Source organism: Pan paniscus, chromosome 17 (assembly GCF_029289425.2).
Source record: "Pan paniscus chromosome 17, NHGRI_mPanPan1-v2.0_pri, whole genome shotgun sequence".
NCBI classification, from domain to species: Eukaryota; Metazoa; Chordata; class Mammalia; order Primates; family Hominidae; genus Pan; species Pan paniscus.
In genome coordinates, this window is record NC_073266.2 from 35546436 (window position 1) to 35574097 (window position 27662).

General features: G+C 46.8%; 1 protein-coding gene across 2 annotated transcripts in view; it reads right to left on the reverse strand.

Annotated features, from left to right (window-relative positions):
* EMILIN2 (elastin microfibril interfacer 2) overlaps positions 1-27662 on the reverse strand; it is a 65969-nt gene that overhangs the window by 13103 nt on the left and 25204 nt on the right. For both annotated transcript variants that reach the window (XM_063597306.1, XM_034943765.3), the window contains exons 3-4: positions 15925-16100; positions 8576-10501 (exon numbers count right to left, since the gene is read on the reverse strand). In XM_063597306.1, coding sequence (XP_063453376.1) covers positions 8576-10501; positions 15925-16100 — 2102 coding nt within the window. The remainder of the gene's footprint in view (positions 1-8575; positions 10502-15924; positions 16101-27662) is intronic.

The following is a 27662-nucleotide window of genomic DNA, read 5'->3' on the forward strand; positions in this document are numbered from 1 at the left end:
GGTGTGCCCTTTTAATGCCCCGCTATTTGTAAAACACTGTGCAAATGTTAAGTGTAATTCATCAGAAGTCCAGTGAAGGTGAAATCTGATCTCCCTGCCATCCAGAAGGTATACCTGCTGACCAAATGCTGAAACTGGAGAAGTATTTTAAAGATGCTGATCAAGACTTCAGACTTTTTTTTAAAAAAAGCATCAAAGTGCTGACATACAGAATGCTAGGCGGATGGATGGAAGATGCTTTCACAGTTGACTGCTCTGCTGAGTGGCAAAGCTCTAGTTCCTGGGAAATAACCCCATACCATCACGGACTGAAGCATGAGAAATGCTGGACTCATCAGAAAATTCAGAGAAACTGTCGCTTGTGGTGCTAAATGGGCCCGGGGTGAGCTTAGATAAAGGGGCTTTTTCGGAGAAACAGTTGGTCTCCCCTGCGGGACAGGAGGGCAGGCCACCAAGGTGGCTGACAAGTAGGCATGTAAAAGTATCCCTGGGGCTGAGAAGGCAAACATGCATTCCCTGGAATAGTTCTACTCCAAGTCAATGTCCATCTCAACACTGCTTTTGAGCTGGGCACTGTGGCTCATGCCTGCAATCCCAGTACATTAGGAGGCTGCAGTGGGAGGATTGCTTGAGGCCAAGAGTTCAAGACCAGCCTTTCAACATAGCCAGACTCTGTCTCGACAAAAAATTTTAAAAAGTAGCTGGGCATGGTAATGTGTGCTTGTAGTTCTGGCTATTCAGGAGGCTGAGGCAGGAGGATAGCATGAGCCCAGGAGTTCAAGGCTGTAGTGAGCTATAATCACACCACTGTACTCCAGCCTGGGCAACAGAGCAAGACCCTGTCTCAAAAATAAATGAGTAAATAAATAAATGAATGAATGAATGCTGTTTTTGAATTTGGTTTGAATGAAAAAAAAACCCTCAAGCTTATAAGAGGGAGCACTGTGTTGGTTGCACTGCAGAAGGGACCATATTGACACCAAAATAATAAGATTCCAGACATAAGAATGGTGAAACTCATGGGATAGGGCTAAATACAGAAAATGCGTCTAAATTTCTGCAAAGTACAAACTCGTGGATGTTGAAATATAAATACAGCTTTAGTCATGTGTGCTAAAATCTGTGGCAATACATTTGAGCTGGAAAGTAATTTGCTATTACAGAACCCCAACAGAGAAGGCACTCACTCAGCTGAGCATCAGCAGCTCTTGGAATTTTTAAATTTTTTTAAGAAATTCACAAGCTGGGCCGCGTGCGGTGGCTCACGCCTGTAATCCCAGCCCTTTGGGAGGCTGAGGTGGATGGATCACCTGAGGTCAGGAGTTTGAAACCAGCCTGGCCAACATGGTGAAACCCTGTCTCTACTAAAAATACAAAATTAGTGGGTCGTGTTGGTGGGCGCCTGTAATCCCAGCTATTCGGGTGGCTGAGGCAGGAGAATTGCTTGAACCCAGGAGGCAGAGGTTGCAGTGAGCCGAGATTGTGCCACTGCACTCCAGCCTGGGTGACAGAGCAAGACTCCGCTGAAAAAAAATAAAATAGCAAGAAAGAAATTCACAAGCTGATTCTAAAATTTATATGGAAGTGCATAGGAGGATCTATACTGCTTGATTTTAAGACTCACTATAAAGCTAAATGAGTAAGCCACCAGGAGAGACCTCAAAAACTGGAACAGAATCGAGTCCATAAGTGGGCTCACACAAAGCTGACTTCTATTGGTGGCGCAGTGTCAGTCAGCGGTTCATTCTGTGTCCTCCCTCCCCCCCACCTCCTCTTTCTTTTTGGGCACAGCTTACCTGGGGTGGGTAGATCCCTCTGCCTCTGGGGTAGCCTTCCTTCAATTTCCAGGACTAGAGCTAGCAGTTTTTTTAGTTATAAATTTAATTACAAATTCCTGGCCCTCACCTCATCCCTGCTGCTGAGCAGCGATCTCCTGAGTGAGCCGAGGAGTTTTTTTTTTTTTTTTTTTTTTTTTTTTTTTTTTTTAAAGATCCCAGAGGCATTTATGCATGCAGCTCTGGGAAAGCTCCATTCTCAGAACACTGCAGCTCTAAGTTCAAGGCTAAGATGCAGTAGAGCAGCTGCGGTTTACACGAACCAAAGGGCATCGTAGAAACCTGGTGCCTACAGGATAAAGGGGGCGAGTTGTCAGGAGTTCCCTATGGCCTGAATATAAGCAATTTATTGAGCCTTTATATGTTTATAAAACTCTAAGTCCATCATGCTACCTTGGGCCTAAACTCTCCCCAAACTCAGCTGATTTTGAGTTGGGGCAAAGGGGTCAGAATGTTGGCATCAGGCAGTGCCCTGGCCAGGCTTTCTGGTTAAATAGTTATTTGAGAAGGCTGTGCTTTTTCATTCTTATAAGCTTAACTCTATAAAAATAGTAATGCTTAAACCTGCAGCACTCCTAAAAGAAATGCTATGATGAAAATTACTCAGAGACATGAGCAGAAAGGGGTGGGAGAGTAGAAAAAGGAAGTGATGCCATTATCTCTAGTGTGCTGACATCTAAGAGACATCTGTCTCTACTTGGAAGCATGACATCTGGAAAGAGAAGTCCCCTGCACACAGCTACGTCCCTCTGCCTTCCCTTCCTGCTCGCCACCAGCACCCCTTCCTTCCTCTACTGGGAGAGGAACAGTGGGAAGGCAGGGTCCAGCTGAGGCTCAACCTCTGTATGGGGCCAGGGGAAGCTAAAGCCAGCTGGGGAGGGCGGGCTGCCCCATTCTCCACATGCTGCTGCCACTGGGCTGCAGGCTGGGCCAGTCCTGGGTCCCAGGCAGGGAGACAGCCTCTGCTGGTCACCCAGTGCCTGGGAGGCAGACCCTGTGGCCAGGACACACCCCCACTTGTGGGGATACCTGTAATTCCCTATGAATCACTCATGGGTCACTCAGACTCGAGTCGGGGTAAGGCTGGGCAACTTGGGGAAAAGGAACAAAAGAGGATGCCTGCTGAGAGAGTGTGAAGGCCTGATGCTCCCCGCACCTGTGAAAATGGGAGCGAGTCCATCTGGGAAGGAGGGCTCAACTCCGTGGCTACACTGCATAGGGAATAAAGGGCCTCGAGCCTCCTTTCCATTTATAACCTAATTTGTTCATAAGTGATGAGATTCTGCTCAAAAAAACTATTGATACACGAGATACATGAAGCTGTGAATGCTGAAAAGGGAGATCTCTAGGCTTTTTTTTTTTTTTTTTTAAAGAGACAGGATTATGCTGTACTGCTCAGGCTGGAGTGCAGTGGTGTGATCATAGCTCACTGCAGCCTCAGACTCCTGGGCTCAAGGGATCCTCCTGCCTCAGCCTCTCGAGTAGGTGGAACCACAGGTGCACACCACCACACCCAGCTAATGTTTAATTTGTACAGACAGGATCTCACTGTGTTGCCCAGGCTGGTCTTCAACTCCTGTGCTCAAGTGATCCTGCTGCCTTGGCCTCCCAAAGTGTTGGGATTACAGGCATGAGCCACCGCGCCCAGCCATTTCTAAGGCTTTTTATACTGTCTATTTGAACACTCATTTTAAAAAGAAGAAAAAGAAAGGGAAAGCAAGAAAAGCAAAAAAACCTGTGGCCACCTACAGCATCCCCGGAGCCACCAGGGCCCTTCACCCTGTGTCTGCTGTGTTTACAGGCCCTCTCTCTTCCAAGGCTGGAGGCCTAGGGGTTTATAGGTAGAGAAAGGGAGAAAAGTTCAGTCATGAATAGATTAAACATCCATTCTAGGGTATGGAGGGTTTAATAGGTAATTTTCCTGAGTGATTACCAAGTCCAGGACATTAGTTAATCCTCCACTGTTTACAAGCATGGATGAGCTGAGATTTCAACGGAAGTAATCACTCCCCAGCTCAAAATCCTTCAATAGTTTCTCACGGTACTTAAAATCTAACTCCTTTATCACAGCCTAGAAAGCCTGCCTGATCTCATTCCTACCCTCGCTTTGACCTCATTGCTGATGACCTTCTGCCTTGCTTATACGCTTGGCCATACCAGTATTCTGGGTTTTTCAAAAGAACTTCCTCATAGCCTTTGAGAATGCTGTTCCCTCTGCCTGGACCATTTTCTCAAAAGTATATATTTTTTTGTATTTTTTGTAGGGACAGGGACTCCCTGTGTTGCCCAGGCTGGTCTCGAACTTTTGGGCTCAAGCGATACACCCGTCTGAGCCTCGCAAAGTGCTGGGATTACAGGCATGAGCCACTGTGCCCAGACTTGTGGACCTTTTGTCCTCCCACCCCCAACTCCAAAATAAAATTGTCCAGGTGCACTGGCTCATGCCTGTAATTCCCAGCACATGTAATTACAGCACACTCCTGAATCCCAGGCTGAGGCAGGCGAATCACTTGAGTCCAAGAGTTTGAGACCAGCCTGGGCAACATGGTGAAACCCATCTCTAAAAAAATAAATAAATAACAAAAAATTAGCTGGGCGCGATGTCACATGCCAGTAGTACTAGCTACCTGGGTGGCTGAGGTAGGAGGATCACCTGAACCTAGGAAAGTTGAGGCTGCAGTTAGCTGTGATTGCACCACTGTACTCTAGCCTGGGTGACGGAGCAAGATCCTGTCTCAAATATATATATCTGGCCTGGTGCAATGTCTCATGCTTGTAATCCCAGCACTTTGGGAGGCTGAGATGGGTGGATCACCTGAGGTCAGGAGTTCGAGACCAGTCTGACCAACATGGTGAAACCTTGTCTCTACTAAAAATACAAAAATTAGCTGGATGTGGTGGCAGACACCTATAATCCCAGCTACTTGGGAGGCTGAGGCAGGAGAATCACTTGAACCCGGGAGGCGGAGGTTGCAGTGAGCCAAGATCACGCCACTGCACTCCAGCCCCAGCAACAAAGGGAGACTCCATCTCAAAAACAATTATATGTATTTATTTATTCATTATATATATGCAATATATACATATGCTATATATATATGCCCTTAACAGAAGGATACAAAAGAGACTTAGATCTATTTAAGCATCAGCTGAAGGCCCTTCTTCTCCCCTGTTGGCTGCTTCTTGGATAATTCAGCCTCACCTCAGTGATGCTTCCAAAGGAAACAGGATCTGTGAAGAGGGCAACAGGCTGAGTAGAAACACCACAGTGTGTGTTCCTGGTCTGGCGATCTGCTTACTGGTCCAAAACCATCACACATCTTCACCTCTGGATCTGTGCTCACTGTGGTAGATATCATGACCACCATTAATCCCCCTTCCCTCCCCAAACATACCAGCCACATCACCCTTCAAGAGCAGACGTGCTTTGACAATAGAATGTGGCAGTGATGCTACTCCAGCTCTGGGCTAGCCTATGGGAGGCCCAGCAGCATCCACTTTCCCTTGACAGTCGCCATAGTCTGACTACTTGACACCGCCATGCTGTGAGGAAGCCCAGGTTGGCCACATGGAGAGAGGGGCCAGGTGGAGGAGCACCGAGGCACCAGACATATGACGGAGTCTTCACAGACCTTCCAGTCAACCGCAAGCTGAATGCAGCTGAGTGGGCGACTCAAGCTGATGCCACATAGAGCAGAAGAACCGCTGAGCCAAGCCCTGCCGGGGTTCCTGACCTACAGAATAATGGAAACTAATACATCTTTGTTGTTTTAAGCCAGCAAGATTTGGAATGGGTTGTTATAAAGCAATAAATAGCTAATCCACAATGTCCTCCCCTCCTGCTTTCTGAATCCCACCCATCCCTCAATCGGATCCAGTAACACCTCCTCCTGGAAGCTTCTCTCATCTCACCTTATTCCTCACCCCATCAGCCTCTGTACTCTGCTCGGTAAATACCTACACTGAGGGCTCAGCTCAGGGCTCTCTCCTGAGAATCCCTCCCTGACTTCCACTGTGGGTGCTTCTCTGAACACTCAAGGTGGCTCATGCACACCCCATTCCTGTGACCATCTGTCTGCTTGTTTCCCCATCAGACTTTTATCCACATACTCCCCCACACAGCCATTACCTACCACATAATAGGGACTCAGTAAGAGCTTATGAACTAAAGGGATAAACCGCTATGCCAGAAACAATCTCATTCATCTCTCTGCAGACCTGTGAGTCTCTTTCCCACTGTGATTGCAAATGCTTTAGAATAAGGATTATGCCTACTTATCTCCAGGTCCCCCAAGAGCCTTGCACATCGTAGGCACTCAATAAACATTCTGTTGACTTTTAACTGATTGACATGTCACTTTCATTGTGACCTTAGCTCCAGATTCTCCCATGCACCTCTGATACTCAGGTTCCAGGTCTCCTAGACCTGGATGCTAGACAAGGGCAGAGGAGGCTCTGCTTGTTTATTTCTGGCTCTTTTCCAATCAATGAAATTCTCAAAACTCCATGCAGTCTACACTCACCACGATGAGTTCAGTCCAAAGGGATAATGTTTTGTATGGCACATTCTCTTTTAAAAGAATTCACCCCCCAACTCCTACTGCAACAGACAAATGCGAAAATGTTAACACAGCTTCCCACGCCACCAGGGAGTTCCAAATCAACTGGAAATATCTGATTCAACCTGTTATCGTAAGACACAGACCAGACAGCGTTGTCACCACAAGGGACAATCATTCTATGAACACATACATGGTCTTGTGACCTCTACTCAACATTCCAGAGATAGAGGAGCTGAGTGGCCCTGGAGTGGGGGAAGGGCTGGGTTATAAATAGTGAGGTGCAGTGGGCTGGACACTCGGGTGGCGGCCAGACTCCTGGTCCTCCTGGGCCTAGGTGACTCGTCATCTGCAAGATAAGCACAGTGCTCTGGGGACATCCAGGGCATTTTCCCACCTACCTCGGACCCTCTCCACCCTCCTGAGCTGCCAGGACCTGGCCCTGGCTCTCCCTGACCAAGGCAGAGCTCGCCTGCTTCCCACGTTCTAGCCTGCCCTGCCTTGGGTTTTATGTCTCATCTGGGACTTGATCATAAAATCCCAAGGTTCACAGAGGCCATGAAATCTCAGTTCCTTGTGCAAGGGCCTGTGTCACCCAGAGCGGAACCAGGTTGGGGAGGTAAAAGTCCCAAAGGCAAGGATGGGAGAAAAGAAAACAGGGAGGGGGAGGTCAGGAAATAGGTTCCTTCTAGCACAAAGCAGGCCCCTCAACAAGTTCCCATGGACCAAGTAAGTCTGCACTCAGTTCTGGGAGACACACAGTCATCATGGCTGGACTGCAAGAAAACAATTCTTGGATGCAATCTGGCCTGGTTCCAATCCTGGCTCCCCCACTGAACAGCCACATGACTTTGGGCACATTTTCCCTGTTGGAAAACAGCCTTTCTGTGAGGCCATGATAGGATTCAGTCCCCCTGAAGGGACTAAGCCAGTGCTGTACGTAGAAAGTGTTCAAAAACGCGAGCTCCCTCTTCCTTCCTTTCACGCCCAGACTCCAACTAGAGGGCTAGCTTATGTCTGAGGCTGTCTCAGAGTACAAACCCAGGTACAAGAGAAGCTCTGTCCTTTGAGAAGGCTGCGTTTAGCACTCCCAAGTAACAAAAAAATCTTATTACATATATTATTCATTCATTCACATTCATTCATTCAACAAACATTTGCTGAGTGCCTAAGATGTAGCCAGCATTGCTCTCAGCACTACTGCTGAGCTTCCTGGATGCAGGCACTATGGAGCTTTAGATACTTCCTGCCCCTAAACTGCTCTCATCCACGGTCCTGTCTGTGTCTGGAAGCAAATATGACAGCATCCTATCTGCCATCAGCTAAGCCCTGAAGATGATAACGACACAGATAAAAAGTGATGCTTGAAGAGAGGTACATAGGAGACTCCCTAGGTAGAAGAGAGGACAACACCCACTGCCCCAAGCTGTTATGCCAAAAATCTGACCCCGACTCTGAGCTCACCAACCTGATTCTACAGATAATATTTTGCCATCCGTCTGTGGGAAGAACCAGTTTTCCTTTTTTATTTTCAATGTGTTGTGAACTGATATTTTTGTAAAATACGTAGATCATCTGCTTAAATACTGCAATGTTGTTTGTTTGTTTATTTATTTGAGATGGAGCCTCACTCTGTTGCCCAGGCTGGAGTGCAGTGATGCGATCTCGGCTCACCTTAACCTCTGCCTCCCAGGTTCAAGCAATTCTCCCACCTCAGCCTCCCGACTAGCTGGGACTACAGGCGCGTGCCACCACACCCAACTAATTTTTGTATTTTTAGTAGGGACGGATTTTTGCCATGTTGGCCAGGTTGATCTCGAATGCCTGACCTCAGGTGATCCACCCTCCTTTGACTCCCAGAGTGCTGGGATTACAGGCATGAGCCACTGCAACCAGTCTGTCAAATTATTTTAGAAGTTCCTAAATACTAACACTGAGAATATATATTTATCTTATTGCTACTCAGCACCAAATAATTCAGGCACCAATCTATGAACCACATTTGGGTAGGACTGATGGCATTTAGTTCATTCTGTGAACTGTCCAAAATCTAGCATCATACTGTCACATTTTTACCTGATGAAGTTTCAACAATATCAAAAATGAACAAAAAATTATTTTAAAAATGTTGTTGCGTGCTGCAAAGAAATACAAGAAATAGAACTGTAATATTCAACTTACTTGCTGATGGTTGAAATTTGACCAGATCTTGCAAATCAGTAGAAATCTGGAAGACGTGGCTGTAGAACTGCTGGACTGAATTCTTCAGGCCAGAAATGTCTCTGGAATGTGACCTGAGCGTTCCGTTCATCTGCCTGACACAGTTCCACAGGCTGCTGACATGCTTGCTGAGCCCCTCCTTGATCCTCTGAAGATTTCCTGAGATAGAGTCCAGCTTGCTGCAAGTTTTCTCCATATGAGACACCCTGCCCTCCACCATGGAGACCTCCCTCTGGACCCCCTGCGTGCATTCCTTACAAGCATCCAGCTCCGAGATGACCTGGCTCTGCAACCTCTGCCACCTCTCCTCCAGCTGACTGCAGCAATGAGCCACGGGGTGCTGTGGGGACGGCAGGGTGTGCACTGTCCTTTCTTGCTCACCCACCTTAGTGAACCCACCCATGCCAGCGTTTTCACCTGCTCTACAATTGCTCATTTCCTTCTGAAGATGAGTCACATCATTTTCTGTGTGGTTTAATTGAGAATAAAGAAAACTAAAATCCTGTTGAAGTTTCTGGATGGTTTGTTCAGTTTCTTGAAACTTCCTGTGCATCGTGTCGTTGAGAGATTTCAAAAGGTGCAGGCTGTCGCGTACTGCGCGGTCTTCCCTGTTTGGCAAGGCACCTTCCATCCCATGAGGCTTTCCCTGGATGTTCTGCAGGCAAATGTCTTCAACAACTTGAACTTTGTCCTTCAGGTGGTTTAATTCCATCATGACCCGTTCATCTCCTGACCCTGACACTCCTGGCAGGGCTGCTGCCCCTGGGGGACTGAGCTCTGCACCAGTGTTGTTGGTCATCTGTAGGAGAACGCTCCCCAGACGGTCTTCCAGAGACTGTATTTTCTGATCAACAAGCTGCTTCAAGTCACCCACCTCTCCATTAATGGTCCCCCGAAGGGTTTCCTCAATGTAAAAGCAATGTTCTTCAGCGTTCTTCTCTGTCACATTGATCTTTGCATCGAGTTCATTCCATTTTGCATCAAAATCCACATCTGGCTCTGGAACTATAAGGCGGTCAAACTCATTGTCCAGTCTTCCATTCAGCATTCTGGTGGCTTCAGCAACTCTCTCGATTTTCTGGTCCAATGTCTTGATCTGTTGACCAACGTCACCATTCTTTTCACTGTCGCAGCAATTTGCCTGGGCTGAAGGCTCCTGTAGCCGGGCTCGGAGGTTATTTATTTCTTTTCTCAGGCTTGTTTCCTTCTCCCCTATGAGCTCTATCACTCCCAGGTAGCTGCTCCCATAGTCATCACACTGCTGCTGGAGGCCAGTGAGCTTGTACTCACATGAGTTTTTCAGGTCAGCCAGCTTTCTGTCCATGCCCTCCATGAGCTCCTCTCTCAGGGCGTCAATCTTACTGTCCACATAGGCTTGGTAGAGTTCGTTGGTTGTCATGGTCACCGTCGGGCCCTGAGCTGCTTCCTGGAGCTGTCTGAGCTGCCCTTCGTAGCCCTTCACTTTTCCATCCAGCTCTTCCAGCTTGTCACTTTTGTTCTTTAGAGTATCTTTGACTTCAGCCAATTCAGACTTGATGTCCTTCACGCCAGATTCCTTAGTGTTGAAGACACCAGGACTCTGGCCCGTTTCTGTGTCTCCACTAACGGTGGTGTCAGGCTTGGGGTGCTGGCTGCTGAGCCCTGGTGCCCGTGTTCTACTGGCATCATCCTGAGTGGCATGTTTGAGATTTTCACTCACTCCAGCAAGGGAAGACTGGAGGTCAAGAACCGTCCTTGTGAGTCGAAGAAGCTTCTCCTCTAGCACCTGTATCTTCTTTTCCTGAAGTTCCTGAGGCCCCTCTTTTGGATCTACCCCCCAGCTTGGTTGTGCTGTACCAGTTGGGGACAAAGTCTTCTTGGGCTCTGAGAATTGGCTGGGTTCATTATCTGTTACAAAGATAAAGTTGGACATGAATGAACATTTTCTACCTTTAGCCAGATTCTGCCAAGACAATAAACAAGGTACCTACAAAATACATGTACATCTTCACTTACAGGTCAATACACAATTGTAGGTAAGTACTGTGGTACAGTAGAAAAGAGTATGGGCTTTGTAGTCAAATAGACCTCTACTTGCATTCTGGCTCTGCTATTTACTGTTTGTCCTTGAGCAAGTTAACTAACTTCTGTGAACTATAATCCTCTCATCTATAAAGAAGAACAGCTCCTAGAGCTGTTAAAATAATATGTACATGACACCTATTAGATAATCAATGGTCTCTTTCACCCTGAGGGGAAATATTCATTATCCGCTTTATCATATGAACACTTCATTCCCATATTAGTGAACTGCAGCCACACCCCAAGAGTTGACTGCATACAGTAAAACCACAAGAAACCACTTTAGCAAGATCCACCCATTAGCTGTTGGATGGTGATATCATATGATATCATATTTTCTGATGTTATCCTCAAAGCAGTGCCTGAATGTTTTGTCCTTTACTTTCATTAACATCTCTGTGCTCAAAGAGTCTCATAGACATTGTTTAGCCCTGCTTGCAGTTTGGGAGACAAAAAGCAACAGAGATAAAGCAACTATTCATCAGTGTCTCCTAGCAACAGCACCGTCTGACCATATATAGTAAGATTCACTACGTCAAAGAATGCAAATATTGAAAGTTGGTCAGGGAGGTGGTGTGTGCCTGTAGTCTCAGTTACTAGGGAGGCAGGAAGATGGCGTGAGCCCAGGAGTTCAAGGGCATCCTTGGCAATATAGCGAGACCCTATATCTTTAAAAAAAAAAAAAAAAAGAAAAGAAAAAAAGAAGAAGAATGCAAACATTGAATTTTGGGTAATCTTATTTTGAGAAAACACCAAGGAAAAAATCCAAAAGAAAGAAACAATTATTAATTTTTAATAATAAGGGGGGAATGATAGTGATGAGTCATAAAATGAAGATAAATTGACAGACATAGAGGTAAATAAAAAGGAGACTATTGAAACCTGCAGCAATAGGACAATAAGAAACAAACTATGCCCTGAATACAGCAGGATACAAGAAATACTGCGTCCGGCCATGATGGCTCATGCCTGTAGTCCCAGCACTTTGGAAGGCTGAGGTGGGTGGATTGCTTGAGGATAGGAGTTCAAGACCAGCCTGGCCAACATGGCGAAACCCCATCTCTACTAAAAATACAAAAATCAGCCAGGTGTGGTGGCTGGTGCCTGTAATCCCAGCTACTAGGGAGGCTGAGACAGAAAAATCGCTTGAACCCAGGAGGTGGAGGTTGCAGTGAGCCGACATAGTGCCGCTGTACTCCAGTCTGGGCAACAGAGAGAGACCCTGTTTCAAAAAAAAAAAGAAAAGAAAAGAAAAGAAAGAAATGAAAAGGAAAGAAAAAGAAAAAGAAAGAAAGAAATACTGAAAGAGGTTAACACTGACAAACCTGGTAACTATAGTGAGACATATAAAGTGGAAAAAGTCAAACACAACATAGGTTGCAATTAAATAAAATGCATTAATATATTACACTGGAAAACATTGGAAATTAATTCAGAATGTTGTAGATATTTGAATTCAACGATCATTGTTTTTTCCTCCTCTGAACTTTTGCACAAGCTCATAATAGCAGCTATTATTTATTAAAATCAAGTTAGTGGTAAAACCAAATCTGAAATTCAGATATCCAAATCCCCAAGAATCATTCTTTTTGCAGAGAACTACAAATAACACCTTGTTTTCCTTACTGAAATATTTATTCTCTCTCTTTTTTTTTTTTTGTTTTTTGTTTTTTTGAGACAGAATCTCCCTCCGTTGCCCAGGCTGGAGTGCAGTGGTGCTATCTCGGCTCACTGAAAGCTCTGCCTCTCGGGTTCACGCCATTCTCCTGCCTCAGCCTCCCGAGTAGCTGGGACTACAGGCGCCCACCACCATGCCCGGCTAATTTTTTGTATTTTTAGTAGAGATGGGGTTTCACTGTGTTAGCCAGGATGGTCTCAATCTCCTGACCTCATGATCCACCCGCCTTGGCCTCCCAAAGTGCTGGGATTACAGACGTGAGCCACTACGCCCGGCCGTTATTCTCTCTTAAGACACTAAAGAAAAAAACAAGTTACTGAATCATATGCAAGTGGAATGCTATTCTAAGCAAAGGAAATAAAAACAAAGGGCGGCAAAGGGGGGAAGATTGAGGATGTAAGGAAATGCTTTGCTCATATACCACGGTGACTGTGCAAATTGCATTTTTTTCAAAGGATAATTTGGCAACATGTATCAAAATACTCAGAATCTTTTGACCCTACAATTACACTTCAAGAAATTTATTCTAGTGAATAATCAGAAATGAGTGCAAAAATTTAATAGGAAAAGATGCATATTCATATATTATCTATAATAGTGAAAAATTACAAACAACCTAAGTGACCAACAGTAGAGGATGGTGTTCAATAACTCACATTCTCTCAAGCCATTAAGTAGTATTGTAGAATATTTCATGACATGGAAGGTTGTCCATTATAGGTTATTCAATAAAAAATAAGTTCCAGGTCGAGTGCAGTGGTTCTGCCTGTAACCCCAGCACTTTGGGATGCTGAGGTGGGAGGATCACTTGAGTCCAGGAGTTCAAGGTTGTGAGCAGTAATCATGCCACTACACTCCAGCCTGGGTTACAGAGCAAGACCCTGTCTCTAAAATAGAAAAAGTTGTAAAAATAGTATTTTTTTTTTATAATGACAGTGAATTCAGGGTATGTTTGTCCATTCTCTATTGAAATAAAGGAATATCTGAGACTGGATAATTTGTGAAGAAAAGAGGTTTATTTGGCTCACAGTTTTGTAGGCTGTACAAGAAACATGGTGTCAGCAACTGCTTCTGGTCAGGACCTCAGGAAGCTTCTACTCATGACGGAAGGTGAAAAGAGGGCCAGTGTGTCACATGGTAAGAGAGGGAGCGAGAGGGAGCAAGAGGGAAGGGAGAAGGTGCCAGGCTCTTCCAACCAACCAGCTCTCATGTGTACTAACAGAGCAAGAACTCATTTATTACCGCAAGGAGGGTACCAAGCCATTGATGAAGGATCAACCTCCATGACCCAAACACCTCCCATGATACCCCATCTCCCACATCGAAGATCACATTGCAACATGAGATTTGGAGGGGACAAACATTCAAACTATATCAGAGGATAAGCATTTCTTTTTACTCCTTCCTAAAATCCCACTAAAAGGACAAAATAAAAGGAGAAGGGAGACAAAAAAACCTACTCAAGTCACACACAAAAAACTGGGAGTCAGAAAAGTTTTGGTGTTTTTTTAGCAGCAATATTGGAAGCTAGAGAAAAACTGAGCACTATTGTCAAAATTCTGAAGGAAAGTGATTTCTGACCTAGATTTCTGAAGCTAGAATAAAAAATAGTTTTCATACTATAAAGTGGTAAAAAGTTTGCTTCCCATGTAATTGTCTCATGAAGCTACTAAAGGACATGCTCAAGCAAAGCAAGGGGATAAGCCAAGAAAGAGGGAGCAGGGGACACAGGAAACAGGGAATTCAACAGGAGAGGGGCAAGTTAAGATCCTCGGGTGATGACAGGAAAAGAGGATGTCCCGTCCAGGTAAGGCAAGTGAGAAGGCTCAAGGGAGACTTCTTCAAGAAGATGAAAATGCTGTGTCTGAACATATGGAGGGGACACTTAGAGAGCCAGAGAAGAGTTGGGTTGAAATAGCAATAAAAAGAAAACTAAGCAAAGGAAAAACATAAGACAATGATTTAACTGTAAGGAATCAAAAAGCTGTGTAGGAAAGAAAATCTATTCATAGTACACCACATGGCTCAGCTGTAAACATTATCTACATAGTTACTACAATGTAAACATTGAATATTGAGTAAATAAAGAATATGGTCTAACTGTATGGAAGGGATGGGGGGATAGGAGCCATGTGTTGAGCAGTGGATGAAAGGGAGTTAAATTCTCACCTTCCATAATGAAAAACCAATAGATATGGAGGTAAATTCCAAAAGATTCATCTGAAGAGTTTAAAGTACTACCCATGGGAAGGGAAAATGAGAAAAAGGGTTTCAGGGTGGTCATTGTTTTTCCTATTAGTCCTTATAAAGCTATTCAACTTATTAAACTACAATATGCTTAAACTTCTGTCAAACAAAAACTAAAATGAAACAAAACAAAAATAAACGATTACAATCCACCAGCCCCCATGTCATGTTCCCTTCATCCCAGTATCTGTCATGAATTATTGTAATTACTCTCTAATGTCTGCCTTCCATGAAGTCAGGGACTCTGTCTGCCTTTTTTCTCACTTATTCCAAGTACCCAGTATACAGCCTGACAGATATAGAAGTTCAATAAATATTTGTAAGATAAATGAATTTTTCTTTAACAAAATCAATGTACAGACATAGGAAAGAGAGTAAGGTTCTATAACAAAATGTCAACAGTAGTTGTCATTTAGTCATGAGATTATGTATCCTTAAATATTTTTCAAACATTCTTTAATTGATGTGCATTACTTTTGTAGTTAAAAAGTCATTTTAAAATCTATTTTTACAGACAATGTTGGGAAGAACTATGAGTTTCAAAACTGAGAACACCTCATGGCAAAATATAATCATTTAAGCATCTAATTTCATAAGAAAACCTAGGCTGCATTTATTGTGACTGAACTTAAAAAGATGAAGTGATGGCCAGGCACAGTGGCTCACGCCTGTAATCCCAGCACTTTGGGAGGCCGAGGTGGGCAGATCACTTGAGGTCAGGAGTTCGAGACCAGCCTGGCCAACATGGTGAAACCCCATCTCTACCAAAAGTACAAAAATCAGCCGGGCGTGGTGGCAGGTGCCTGTAATCCCAGCTACTCGGAGGCCAAGGCAGGAGAATTGCTTGAACCAGGTAGGCAGAGGTTGCAGTGAACCGAGATTGCGCCACTGCACTCCAGCCTGGGCAACAGAGCGAGACTCCATCTCAAAAAAATAAAAAATAAAAAACAATTTTAACCCCCCTAAATTCAGATGTATGGGCCCAAGTAAAAACAAACAGTACATCATTACATCTGAATCTCTTTACAGCTGTGCCTCCAGGTGACACAAGTCTGAACCCACTGGCATTTCCTACCCTGATGTTTAAGGCATTGGCTTTCACAACAAGCTGGCCCTAGCAAAGCAATTTACTTGCAAGGAAGTTTGTCTTACAATTGCTACTGCTCCTGAGAATAAATTTGTCACATGTGGCTACTGCAGGTATCTATGTGTGTTATTCGAAGGCCATTCAAAGCTCACCATTGTAAAGCACAAATCCTGTTGTTTGAAGGAGCACCGGAAATATTAAAGGTGGCCATACATAATAGCACAAATAAGAAGTTACCTGTGGCTTTCTTCAAGCTGTTTCGAGGCCGAGCCGGCGTGGGGCGGAGGGTCTTCACGGGGTCTTTGGGACCTTCTTGGCAATCTCCCCCTCTAAAGCCAGGACAGCACCTCCATTCCAACTGTGTCACTGTCTTATACCTAGTGACATATCTAGGTCTGACGTTCACTCGATACCTGTGGACAGAAGGGACGGCATCTCTCTTTATTGGCTGCCGTTACAAGCAACTTCCGGCGCTAGACCCAAATAAAGAGGATTCAGGGCATGCAGGACCCTGCCTGCTCTCCAGGCTGGCCCAGAGGGGATGTTGGTCTCCTCAGTCCAGATCTGACTGGGGGGTTCAGCCTAACTCAGATCAGCCTCAGGAAGGCAGGGGCTCCCCAATCCTCCACCTGCCCTGAGCACCCGTTTCCCAGCAAGGGGAACACACAGCTTAGAAAATCTCCACCAAGACTCCCATTTGAGAAGGATACTTTTCAGCCCCCAAACTGAGCTTTTGTTTCACCAAACTTCTGTTCTACAATTCAGTTTGTGGGGATTTGTTTCAGGTGTCACTAGAGATTGTTTTGTTTTGTGTTTTAAAGAAATATTCCTGGCCGGGCACAGTGGCTCATGCCTGTAATCCCAGCACTTTGGGAGGCTGAGGCCAGCAGATCACTTGAGGCCAGGAGTTCGAGACTAGCCTGGCTAACATGGTGAAATCTAGTCTCTACAAAAAATACAAAACTTGGCCAGGTGTTGTGGCGCATGCCTGTAGTCCCAGCTACCGCTGAGGCACGAGAATTGTTTGAATCCAGAAGGCGGAGGTTGCAGTGAGCTGAGATCACGCCATTGCACTCCAGCCTGGGAGACACAGCGAGACTGTCTCAAAAAAAAAGAAAAAGAGGCTGGGCGCGGTGGCTCACGCCTGTAATCCCAGCACTTTGGGAGGCCGAGGCAGGCGGATCACAAGGTCAGGAGATCGAGACCATCCTGGCTAACACGGTGAAACCCCGTCTCTACTAAAGATACAAAAACATTAGCCGGGCGTGATGGCGTGCGCCTGTAGTCCCAGCTCCTTGGGAGGCTGAGGCAGGAGAATGGCGTGAACCCGGGAGGTGGAGCTTGCAGTGAGCCGAGATCGCGCCACTGCACTCCAGCCTGGGTGACAGAGCAAGACTCCAACTCAAAAAAAAAAAAAAGAAAGAAAGAAACATCCCTGGCACCCTGCTCTCCATCATGTCTGTGTGTTTACCACTGCACCTCCCTTTCCTGATGCTAGCAAAGGTAGCCACCAGCTTTTGCAGATGGCAGCTCACACTATTTGTGTCCACTTTTTACAAAGATGCCCTGGTTCATACTGTCAATGACAGAAATCAGGAAGCAGAATTGGAAGCACTCAAAAAGTCCTGTTGACAGTGCACATTCCCTCATGCCCTGGAATATCACACAGAGAGCTTTGCAGTGAGCTGGAACGTCCTCCAGACTCAAGGCCGGGCCTGGGCCCACAACAGACTTTGACAGCCCTGCAGTCCCGGGCTCACCAGGGAAGGAGCCAGGAGTTCAGCCCCCGCAGCGGCCCCTGCTCACAGCACAGGCAAAAGCCACAGCCACACAGGATGGGGCCTCCCTACTTCAGCCCAATTGTGATTTCCTGCCTTGCAAATCATCTCTCTTGAAGCTCTTCAGCTCCTCTTCATTTCTTACACCAGCACCAGCAGCTGGCCTTCTTCTTGAGCCAATTCCCAGAAAGCAATAGGCTGAGTGTCACTTTTTCAGGGTTGCTGAGAGCTGCCCATGGGGGGAGGCGGGACAATAGCAGCAGCGGGGTTACCCAGCAAAGCAACTCCCTCCCAAGCACCAGCCCTGTGGCAGGTGGACTTCAAAGTTACCTCCCTGAGGAAAGCACAAATCATGTGCTGGACCTTTGACATGTGAGGGACCTTTGACATCCTCCCCGAGGGTCACACCCTGACAATTACACTCTGGGTATAGGATTCACCCCACTGGGACTGGCTAGGCACCCTGCAGAATCCCAAGAGGGCCCTGCCGACAGCTAGGACCCGCCAAGCCCATTAGACTTCCTAGCACCTTCCACTGTCCCTGTTTCCTTTGGTTTTTGTTGTGTTTTTTGTTTTGTAGAGATAAGTATCACTTGGTCGCCCAGGCTGGAGTGCAGTGGTACAATCATGGTACACTGCAACCTCAAACTCCTGGGCTCAAGTGATCCTCCACCTCAGCCTCCCAAAATGCTGAGATTACAGGCACCGTGCCTGGGTCATATTTTTTTTTTTGAGATGATGTTTCACTCTCGTTGCCCAGGCTGGAGTACAATGGCGCGATCTCGGCTCACTGCAACCTCTGCCTCCCGGGTTCAAGCGATTCGCCTGTCTCAGCCTCCCAAGTAGCTGGGATTACAGGCACCCACCACCATGCCTGGTTATTTTTTGTATTTTTAGTAGAGACATAGTTTCACCATGTTGCCTGGGCTGGTCTTGAACTCCTGACCTCAGGTGATCTACCCACCCTTTAGCCCCCAAAGTGCTGGGATTACAGGTGTGAGCCACTGTGCCCAGCCAATTTAAAAAAATTTTTTTAAGAGATAGGGTCTCACTATGTTGCCCAGGCTGGTCTCGAGCCCATGGCCTCAAGTGATCCCCCAACCTCAAAGTGCTGGGATTACAGGCATGAGCCACCACACCCAGCCTGTTTGCCTTGATCTTTAGGGCAGTGGTTCTTAGCCTGAGCCATCAGAATCACCCAGGAAACTGTGAAAAAATACCCACGCCTGGGTCTCACCCTCAGAGGTTTTGATTTAAGGGGTCTGGGGTGGCAGCCAGGCATGCAGATGTTAGAAAGCTCCAGAGAGCCTTTTCCAAGGAAAACTGAAGAGGAAGCCTGGTAGTAAAATGGAAAAACAAGGGCTGCTCGGGCAGTTGGGAGGATGAGGAGAGGAAAGACCTTCCAGGCTCTTCCTTCTCTCATTGCTGTCCACCTCCACCAAGGCCCTACTATACATTTTCCCCTTTTCACAAGTGAGGAAACAGAGGCTCATGGGGTTAAGCGACTTATCCAAGTTCAAACAGCCCGGAAGGGGCAGGGCCGTTAAACCCAAGCATCCTCCCTGCACCCCACACAGCCGTTCTCTCAGGCGATGCCTTACATCTGAGGAAGCGGCCCCACCTGGAGATGTTCCAGAAGGCCCTAAGGGCTGGGTAAGAAGGTAGGCAACCCCCACTTCGGCCAACCCATTCCTGAGCATCCCACCCGTGGCCAGGTACACACCAGCCCTCGGTCCCCACCACCACCTAGCAGGAGTCCTCTGTGTGGTCCTCGAAAATGTAAAAAGGGAAGAAAGCATCATTGCACTGGATTGTTTTGCGTTCTCAAGTAGAGCATAATGCTGGAAGAATGTGTAATCTCAGAAAAACGTGGTTCCTCTGAGCATTCAGACTGAATGTGAAATGTGTTTGCTCTCGGGTTTTGTTCATCTGCCAGGAGATGACGGCCCAGGCCTGCATGAAGCTGTCTCAGAGGAGGCTGAGCCAGGCCAGGCAGAGCACACTCCTGTGCCCATTGAAGAGGAACGGCCCCCACTCCAGCCCAGCAGGGGGCTGTGACCTCTGTCATGCCCCAGAGTGGAAGAAAGGCCTTGCTGTGCCAACACACTTTGTTCTTTTCTTTCAAGGCAATTTTATTTTGGGGCCAGCTCCCCAGCTCCTAATGTAGGAAAGTTCCCTGGAGCCTGGAGCCCCCGCCGCTCCCACTCTACACATGTTCCCCACTCCTGCTCCACGTCTAATCTGCCTGCTGTTGAGTTTCTGGCCATGGGAGTTCAGGTTGAGGCGCTCCTGACAAGCGTTCAAGTCTAGCGTGGGGAAGAGGACTTCCTGGCTGGCATCAACAGTTGGAATCCATCAGCAGCCACCTCCTGCGGTGGGAAAGCTCCCTAGGGATGTCGCATGACGATGACAAAGCTGGATCTCAGAGGTGGCCTTGGGCCCTGCTAGTCAGCCCTTGGGCTCAGTTGGGAGCTCAGGGGGAGGTGGAGATGAAAGGGTTGTCCAATCCCAAATCCCTACTGGGATTTTCCCAGCAGAAAGGGGTTCCCACTTAGGCAGTAGCCAGCTAGAAGCTTTCCTAGAGGATGGGGAGCAACAAAGGAGGATTCTGGGTCACCCTCTTCATCACCCAAGGCACTGCAGGAAAATAGCTAGTGAGCTTTAGAAAATGCCAAGGAATTTTCAGCAAAATTATACCTTAATTGGTGGAGGGTGCTCGTACCTTTCTAAAAGTCCCCAAGTCGTTGTCAAGTGCAGCCAAAGTGGAGAAGCCCCAGACCCAGGATCCACTTCCTCCCTTCAGGGAATCGGCCACCCTCCTAAGAGGACCAGGCAGGGGACATGAAACAGAGACAGGCGGCCCAAGCATCCCCAGGGGCCCTGGGCTGTGAGCACACGGGAGATGCTCACTCGATACAGAATCAGTCAACTAACTGCAGTGTGGGGGTGGCCAAGCAGAGGGACCCGCAGCCAGAGGAAAAGTTAAGGCGGCGGGGCTGCGCAGCGCTGGAGGGGCGGACTCAGCTGCAGCCCTGGCTCCCTTCCCAGCCTCGGCTGTGACTGTGATAGTGCCCCAGCCCTCTGGAGAGCCCCGTCCACAGCTGCCTTGGGTATGGGCGGGGGCGGCCCTTGGGGCTGTAACCCTGGGCCTGTCGCCCTGCCGCCTCGCCCCTGTGAACTCTCCCCCATTCCAGCCAAGTCTCCTTTGCCCGCCTCTTCCTCTAAAACCCTTTTCGGAGGTGAAAACAAGGGTTTCCCATTTTAATGGGTTCAGCAACCGTGTCAAGACACTAGACTGGCCCAGGAGATTCTAATGAGAAGGAAGGTGTCAAAAAAAAGTCCTGGAAAAGTTGTGTCAGCGTCCAGGGACCATATGACTGGAAGTGTCCCTGTTAAAACAAAATGACAGTACCTCCACTTGATGTCACCCCCACAAAGACTCCTTCTACTGACTCAAGTTGAGACCTCCTTCATAACACGCCTCAGTTCACACTTGTGTTTGCTTACTCCGTGTTTGTCCTCCCTGCCAGACTGTAAGCCCCATGAGGATAGAATTCCTGTTGGTTTTGTTCACTATAACATCCCATTTTAAAAAATTAATATACTAGGCTGGGCACAGTGGCTCATGCCTGCAATCCTAGCACTCTGGGAGGCCAAGGACTGAGGATTGCTGAGCTCAGGAGTTCGAGACCAGCCTGGGCAACATAGCAAAACCTCATCTCTACTAAAAATCTTTAAAAGTTAGCAATGCATGGTGATGCACACCTCTTATCCCAGCTACTTGGGAGGCTGACGCAGGAGGATCATATGAGCCCTTGAATTTGAGAGTGCAGTGAGCCATGATCACACCCATTGCACTCCAGCCTGGGCGACAGAGACCATACCTCAAAAAATAAATCAATCAAATTAATATACTTAACTTTCTTTTGGGGGGGGTGTTGGGGGCAGGGAGGACGGAGTCTCTCTCTGTCGCTCAGGCTGGAGTGCAGTGGTGCGATCTTGGCTCACTGCAACCTCTGCCTCCTGGGCTCAAGCGATTCTCCTGCCTCAGCCTCCCTAGTAGCTGGGATTACAGGCATGTGCCACCACGCCTGGCTAATTTTTTTGTATTTTTCTTAGAGACCGGGTTTCTCCATGTTGGTCAGGCTGGTCTCGAACTCCCAACCTCAGGTGATCCGCCCGCCTTGGCCTCCCAAAGGGCTGGGATCACAAGCATGAGCTACCGCGCCTGGCATGGCTGTTAACATTTAAACCAATTAAGATTGAACATTTTGTTCCTCAGTCAAACTAGTGTATTTCACAGACTTAACAGCACAAATGGCAGTGGCCGCACTTGCAGTGTTGGGCAGCATGAACATCTCCATCATCGCAGAATATTCTACCTGACAGGGCTGCGCTGGGGATTCATGAGACTGTTGAGTAATCAGCAGCAGGCGCGCATCTGTTCACGTCTTGATCCCTAACCCCCATCAACCCATCTTCTCTCTCCCCCGACATCCATTCCAGACCTACGAATGGAATCTTCCCTGAAAATACCCACATGTCCCAGAGGGAATCATCCAGGGGACCATCTCGCCAGCTGCTCCACAAGGCAAGGCTCCTTGCCTTGTGTTTACAGCACTGACCTGGGTTTTATTTTGACACAGGCTACTAAAACTGCACAGAACCAAAACCCGTTGCCCCCTTGGGGACACTTGCTTAATGGGATTTCTCTGGAGAGCCGACTTTTAGTAAATCCCTCTCCTTCCAGTCATTGGTTGCCCCCAGAGGCCTGGAGCCAGCTCTTCTTGCTCCATTTGTGTGTGTGGGAACACAGTATTGACTGGAACGGAGCCGGGAGGATGGAGGAAGAAACCAGAAAGGAGGTGTTTCCCCAGGGATGGTAGGAAGTACCCTAGCCAGGCCGGGGGGAAGAACTGCCTGCCCCAAAGAAGGAAAATGAGCATTTCCAGAAGACTCCGATTCTCACACAGGGCAGACTGGGTTGGGTTACCCGGAATCCGCTACTGCACTAAGTTTCCACAGAGCAGTTCATTCCAGCCACAGTAATTCATTCTTTTCAAGTTTTGGTAAAATACACATAACATGAAATTTAGCCTCTTTTTTTTTTTCCTTCCTTGAGACAGAGTCTCACTCTGTTGCCCAGGCTGGAGTGCAGTGGCGTGATCTGGGCTCACTGCAACCTCCACCTCCAGGGTTCAAGTGATTCTCCTGCCTCAGTCTCGCAAATAGCTAAGATTACAGGCACCTGCCACCACACCTGGCTAAATTTTGTATTTTTAGTAGAGACAGGGTCTTGCCATGTTGGCCAAGCTGGTCTTGAACTCCTGACCTCAGGTGGTCTGCCGGCCTCCGCCTCCCAAAATGCTGGGATTACAGGTGTAAGCCACCATGCCCGGCCACCTGAAATTTAGCATCTTAACCACTTTTAAGCATACAATTGTGCGGTGTTAAGCACACTCACGTTGTTATGTAATCATCACCACTAACCACCTCCAGAACTGTTTCACCTTCCCAAACTGAAACTCTGTTCCCATTAAACACCAACTCCCCATTCCCCTCTGCCCCCAGTCCCTGGAAACCACCACTGTACATTCTCTATGAATTTGATGACTCTTATACCTCATTTGAGTGCAATCATAGAGTATTTGTCTCTTTGCGACTGGCTTATTTCACTTAGCGTAATGTCCTTAAGGCTCATCCAGGTCACAGTGTGTCAGAATTTCCTTCCTTTTTACATAGCAATTCACTTTTACAAAGTTGACTTCAGTGTTCTAATTTAGAAATTCGCAAGACAGTGGACTGATTTTCTTTCTTTTTTTTTTTTTTGAGATGGAATGTCAGTCTGTCACCCAGGCAGGAGTGCAGAGGTGCGATCTCAGCTCACTGCAACCTCCACCTCCTGGGTTCAAGTGATTCTCCTGCCTCAGCCTCCTGAGTAGCTGGGATTACAGGTGCAGGCCACCATGCCTGGCTAATTTTTTGTATTTTTAGTAGAGATGGGGTTTTGCCATGTTGGTCAGGCTGGTCTCAACTACTGACCTCAGGTGATCCGCCCACCTCAGCCTCCCAAAGTGTTGGGATAACAGGCCACCGCGCCCAGCCAGTAGACTGATTTTCTAGAAACTACTTATGACAAATGTTGTTTGTAAAAGAAAAAAAAAAAAACTGTCAGTCAATGAATAAAAAATAAGCTTTTGTCTTAGACGATGTGGTATGAGAAAAAAAAAGAGGGCTTTTTATATTTATTGACACTTTGCTAAACATGTTGGGCAGTAGAGGCTATAAAGTCTGAAATAGGAAGTGATTTCAAAACTAGGTTGAAGGAAAAGTAGTTCTGTCCAGTGGAAGAAACATTTCCCATTTGAATCTACTTTGTCCTACTGACAGTCAAAAATTGGCCATTTGAAACCATGTGCATCTATAAAGCCAATCTCTGCATGTTAGGAGGTGCACTCTGACCCCGGAGATCCCTTCCAATGCAAACATTCCACAGTCTGAAACAGTCTCCCACTCCAGATAAAGTCAAGGAACCAAAGGACCTTCTTGCAGCTTAAAGCACATCAAATGCCAAAATCAGAATTTTCATCTTATCTCTTTCTGCTACATCACATATTTTAATCAGATCTCTACATGGAGAAATTAATAACATGAAAGCAAAGAAATGTGAAATATTTCACTTGGCCTTTTAGGAAAATTCATCTAAATTCTAAAAGCCAGAATGCTCGGGCAAATATATTTCTGAAACACAAAATGTATCCAATGAATCTAAAAGGTTGAAGAGCCCTGATAAAAATCAGATTACAATGTAGCTTTGTACATATATATATATATTTTTTGAGACGGAGTCTCACTCTGTCTCCCAGGCTGGAGTGCAGTGGCACTATCTTGGCTCACTGCAAGCTCCACCTCCCGGGTTCACGCCATTCTCCTGCCTCAGCCTCCCAAGTAGCTGGGACTACAGGCGCCCGCCACCACGCCCGGCTAATTTTTTGTATTTTTAGTAGAGACGGGGTTTCACCATGTTAGCCAGGATGGTCTCGATCTCCTGACCTTGTGATCCACCCACATTGGCCTCCCAAAGTGCTGGGATTACAGGCGTGAGCCACCGCGCCTGGTGCTTTGTACGTATTTTTAAGATAACAGATCTAAGACCAATGCAGTGTGTTCAAAATGAAAATATTCTACAGGAGACTGTTTCCCAGTACAAAAGATACATCTGCTGGAGAAATCACAATTGTAAGCTGCTTATTTTTCCATTTCCTCTTGAATTAATTTCCTTATCACATAGAGTAACAAGCTAGCTTTTAAAATCTAAAACCCTGGCCGGGCGCGTTGGCTCACGTCTGTAATCCCAGCACTTTGGGAGGCCGAGGCAGGTGGATCACGAGGTCAAGAGATCGAGACCATCCTGGCTAACATTGTGAAACCCCGTCTCTACTAAAAATACAAAAAATTAGCCGGGTGTGATGGCACGCGCCTGTTTTCTCAGCTACTCAGGAGGCTGAGGCAGGAGAATCGCTTGAACCCAGGAGGCAGAGGTTGCAGTGAGCTAAGATCGCGCCACTGCACTCCAGCCTGGGTGACAGAGCAAGACTCCATCTCAAAAAAAAAAAAAAAAAAATCTAAAATCCTTTTCACTTCTCAGTATTTTTGCCCTGATCATATAGGGTAATGAATAGAAGTTTTCCCCACAATTTATCACCCCCCATATCCCAAAAGACAGAACTATTCTACAGTCCAAAAGAAAGGTGATGAAAGAAAACCACAGCAGCTCTGCTGCGAGGCTTGGTCCCAACTTGCCTGCAGCAGACAGTGAAGTTGTTATTCTTAGATTTGCTAGGAGAGCCGTACCTTCCTTCTGAGCAAACTCACATGGCTAAAAATGACATCATCTCCAACTGCAGGCTGCGCCCAACCCCTTGAAATATAGCTCATGCATGCCTTCCACTGTGGGAGACGCATCACAAAACTCAAGGCACTGCCCTAAGCGTGGGGAGGTGGGGAGTGAGTGTGGGGCATCCCACGAGCCTTAGCTAACTGGCATGGCTGAACCATCGAAGACTTGATGGAGGCCCACATCCTCCTAAAGAATTATTTTGGGGAGGGCCATTGCTGCTGCAGGCTGTTTCAGTCAAATACATTCTATACTATCCCATTCTGAAACTGACATCATGTTTCCTCATTCCTGGAGGCAGAATCACAGAACACTGGTCTCACGATCCCTCCCTCATCAGCTCCCCGAGTGTTCCCACGGCACGGCCATGAGAACATCTGCTGGCCTGAGCCATGAGCGTGGTGCTCACCATGAAGCGACCCTCCCTCCGTGGACTTGTGATCCAACCCTTTCTATTCAGAGCTGCTGAACAACTCTATTTTGATTACTTCCTTTCTTTTTTAATGGCCCAAGTTCTCCTACAAAAGTCACAAGAACGACTGACATCCTTTCTCCTGCTCTTCCCTTGACCTGGGCTTTCACTGGTTTGCAGCACCGGCACCCCTCCCTCTTCAAGGACTTTGGTCACCCTGTGCTTTCTCTTCCCAGGTGCCACATCCTCCAGCCACACTTCAGCGTGTAGCTGCCCATCCACTGTTTTCAGTGTTGCTTTTAGATCCTGTACATCAAGAGAAGTGGCCATGACATCCCACTTGGAATCAATTTCAGACCTTTGGGTGAAGGCCACAGATGCTGACAAGCTCTTAAACAGGCCACGCCTGTAAACGGTGCCAGTCACTCAGAAGCATCGAAAATCTGGAGACATTAAGAGTTTCTTTGCAGATTTAAACATAGTTTCTTCCTTTCGGAAAATTTCTTCTCATTTTTAAAATATCTAGATTTGAAAACACAGGAACACTTATATTTCTGTTCTAATTTATGACCATATGGAAGGAAAAGGACCCAAACATTATAACTTAGTTTCACATTTCTTCCATAGTCCAGGCTAACACAGTATTACTATGTTTTTGAAATTCACACTTCACATAGTGAGGTGCAGATGTTTTCATTCACCTGTACTCTGCTCAGAAGGGGCATGGTGTTTCTGGAAGAAAGTGCCAGAGCCCAACCCACCTCCAGGCCTGGAGGGATGGACAGCACCAAGGAGGGGAGGGGGCTGCTTAGCGAGATAAAGAGAAGAACCGATGCAAAGTTATTTTCCCCATTCTGTATGTCACCGCATGTCTTCAGCAAATGATGGTACACACACACACACAGGAATCTATCCAACAACAAAAAGTAATCAACTACAGCTGGGTGCAGTGGTGCACACCTGGAGTCCTAGCCACTCAGGAGGCTAAGGAGGAAGGATTACTTAAGCCCAGGAGTTTGAGACCAGCCTGGGCAATATAATGAGACACTGTCTCTTAAAAAAAACAACAACAAGAAGTAATCAACTACTAATACATACTATTATACAACATGAATGTGTTTATTTGCTCTTAAATGGGAGCAGTGATGGAGGAGGTGGCCATGGGGGAGTAAGAAGGAAAGAGGAGCTTTTCTCCAGGACAAATCAGGGTGGCCAACAGACTTTTAAGGTTGGTGACAACTATGATGTCCTTTAAGTCATTTGTGTTTTGACAGTCATCAGTAAAGTCCTCACAGCTTATGCAGGCTTGTGGGACTGTACTTCTGTTGGAGAACTTGAGGGTATAAAGTTTCATACCAAGGCCAACCCAGAGTGGTTCAGAGAGCTAGCGCAGAACTTAGGAGGCCGCAAGACGCTAAGCCTTGGGAATTGCCCGTCTACAGGGAAGATTTGGGGCTGCTACAACTCCTGTACTTCAAGAGGAATGAGACACATATATAGACTTTTGGGGTGAAGAGGAACCCAACTGACATCTGTTCACGATTTTTTCCATTTTTAAAATTTTTACTTATTTATTTATTTTGAGATGGAGTCTTGCTCTGTCGCCCAGGCTGGAGTGCAGTGACGCGATCTTGGCTCACTGCAAGCTCCGCCTCCTGGGTTCACGCCATTCTCCTGCCTCAGCCTCCCGAGTAGCTGGGACTATAGGCGCCTGCCACCACGCCCGGCTAATTTTTTGTATTTTTAGTAGAGATGGGGTTTCACTGTGTTAGCCAAGATGATCTCGATCTCCTGACCTCGTGATCCACCCGCCTCGGCCTCCCAAAGTGCTGGGATTACAGGCGTGAGCTACCGCGCCCAGCTATTTATTTATTTTGTTGAGACGGAG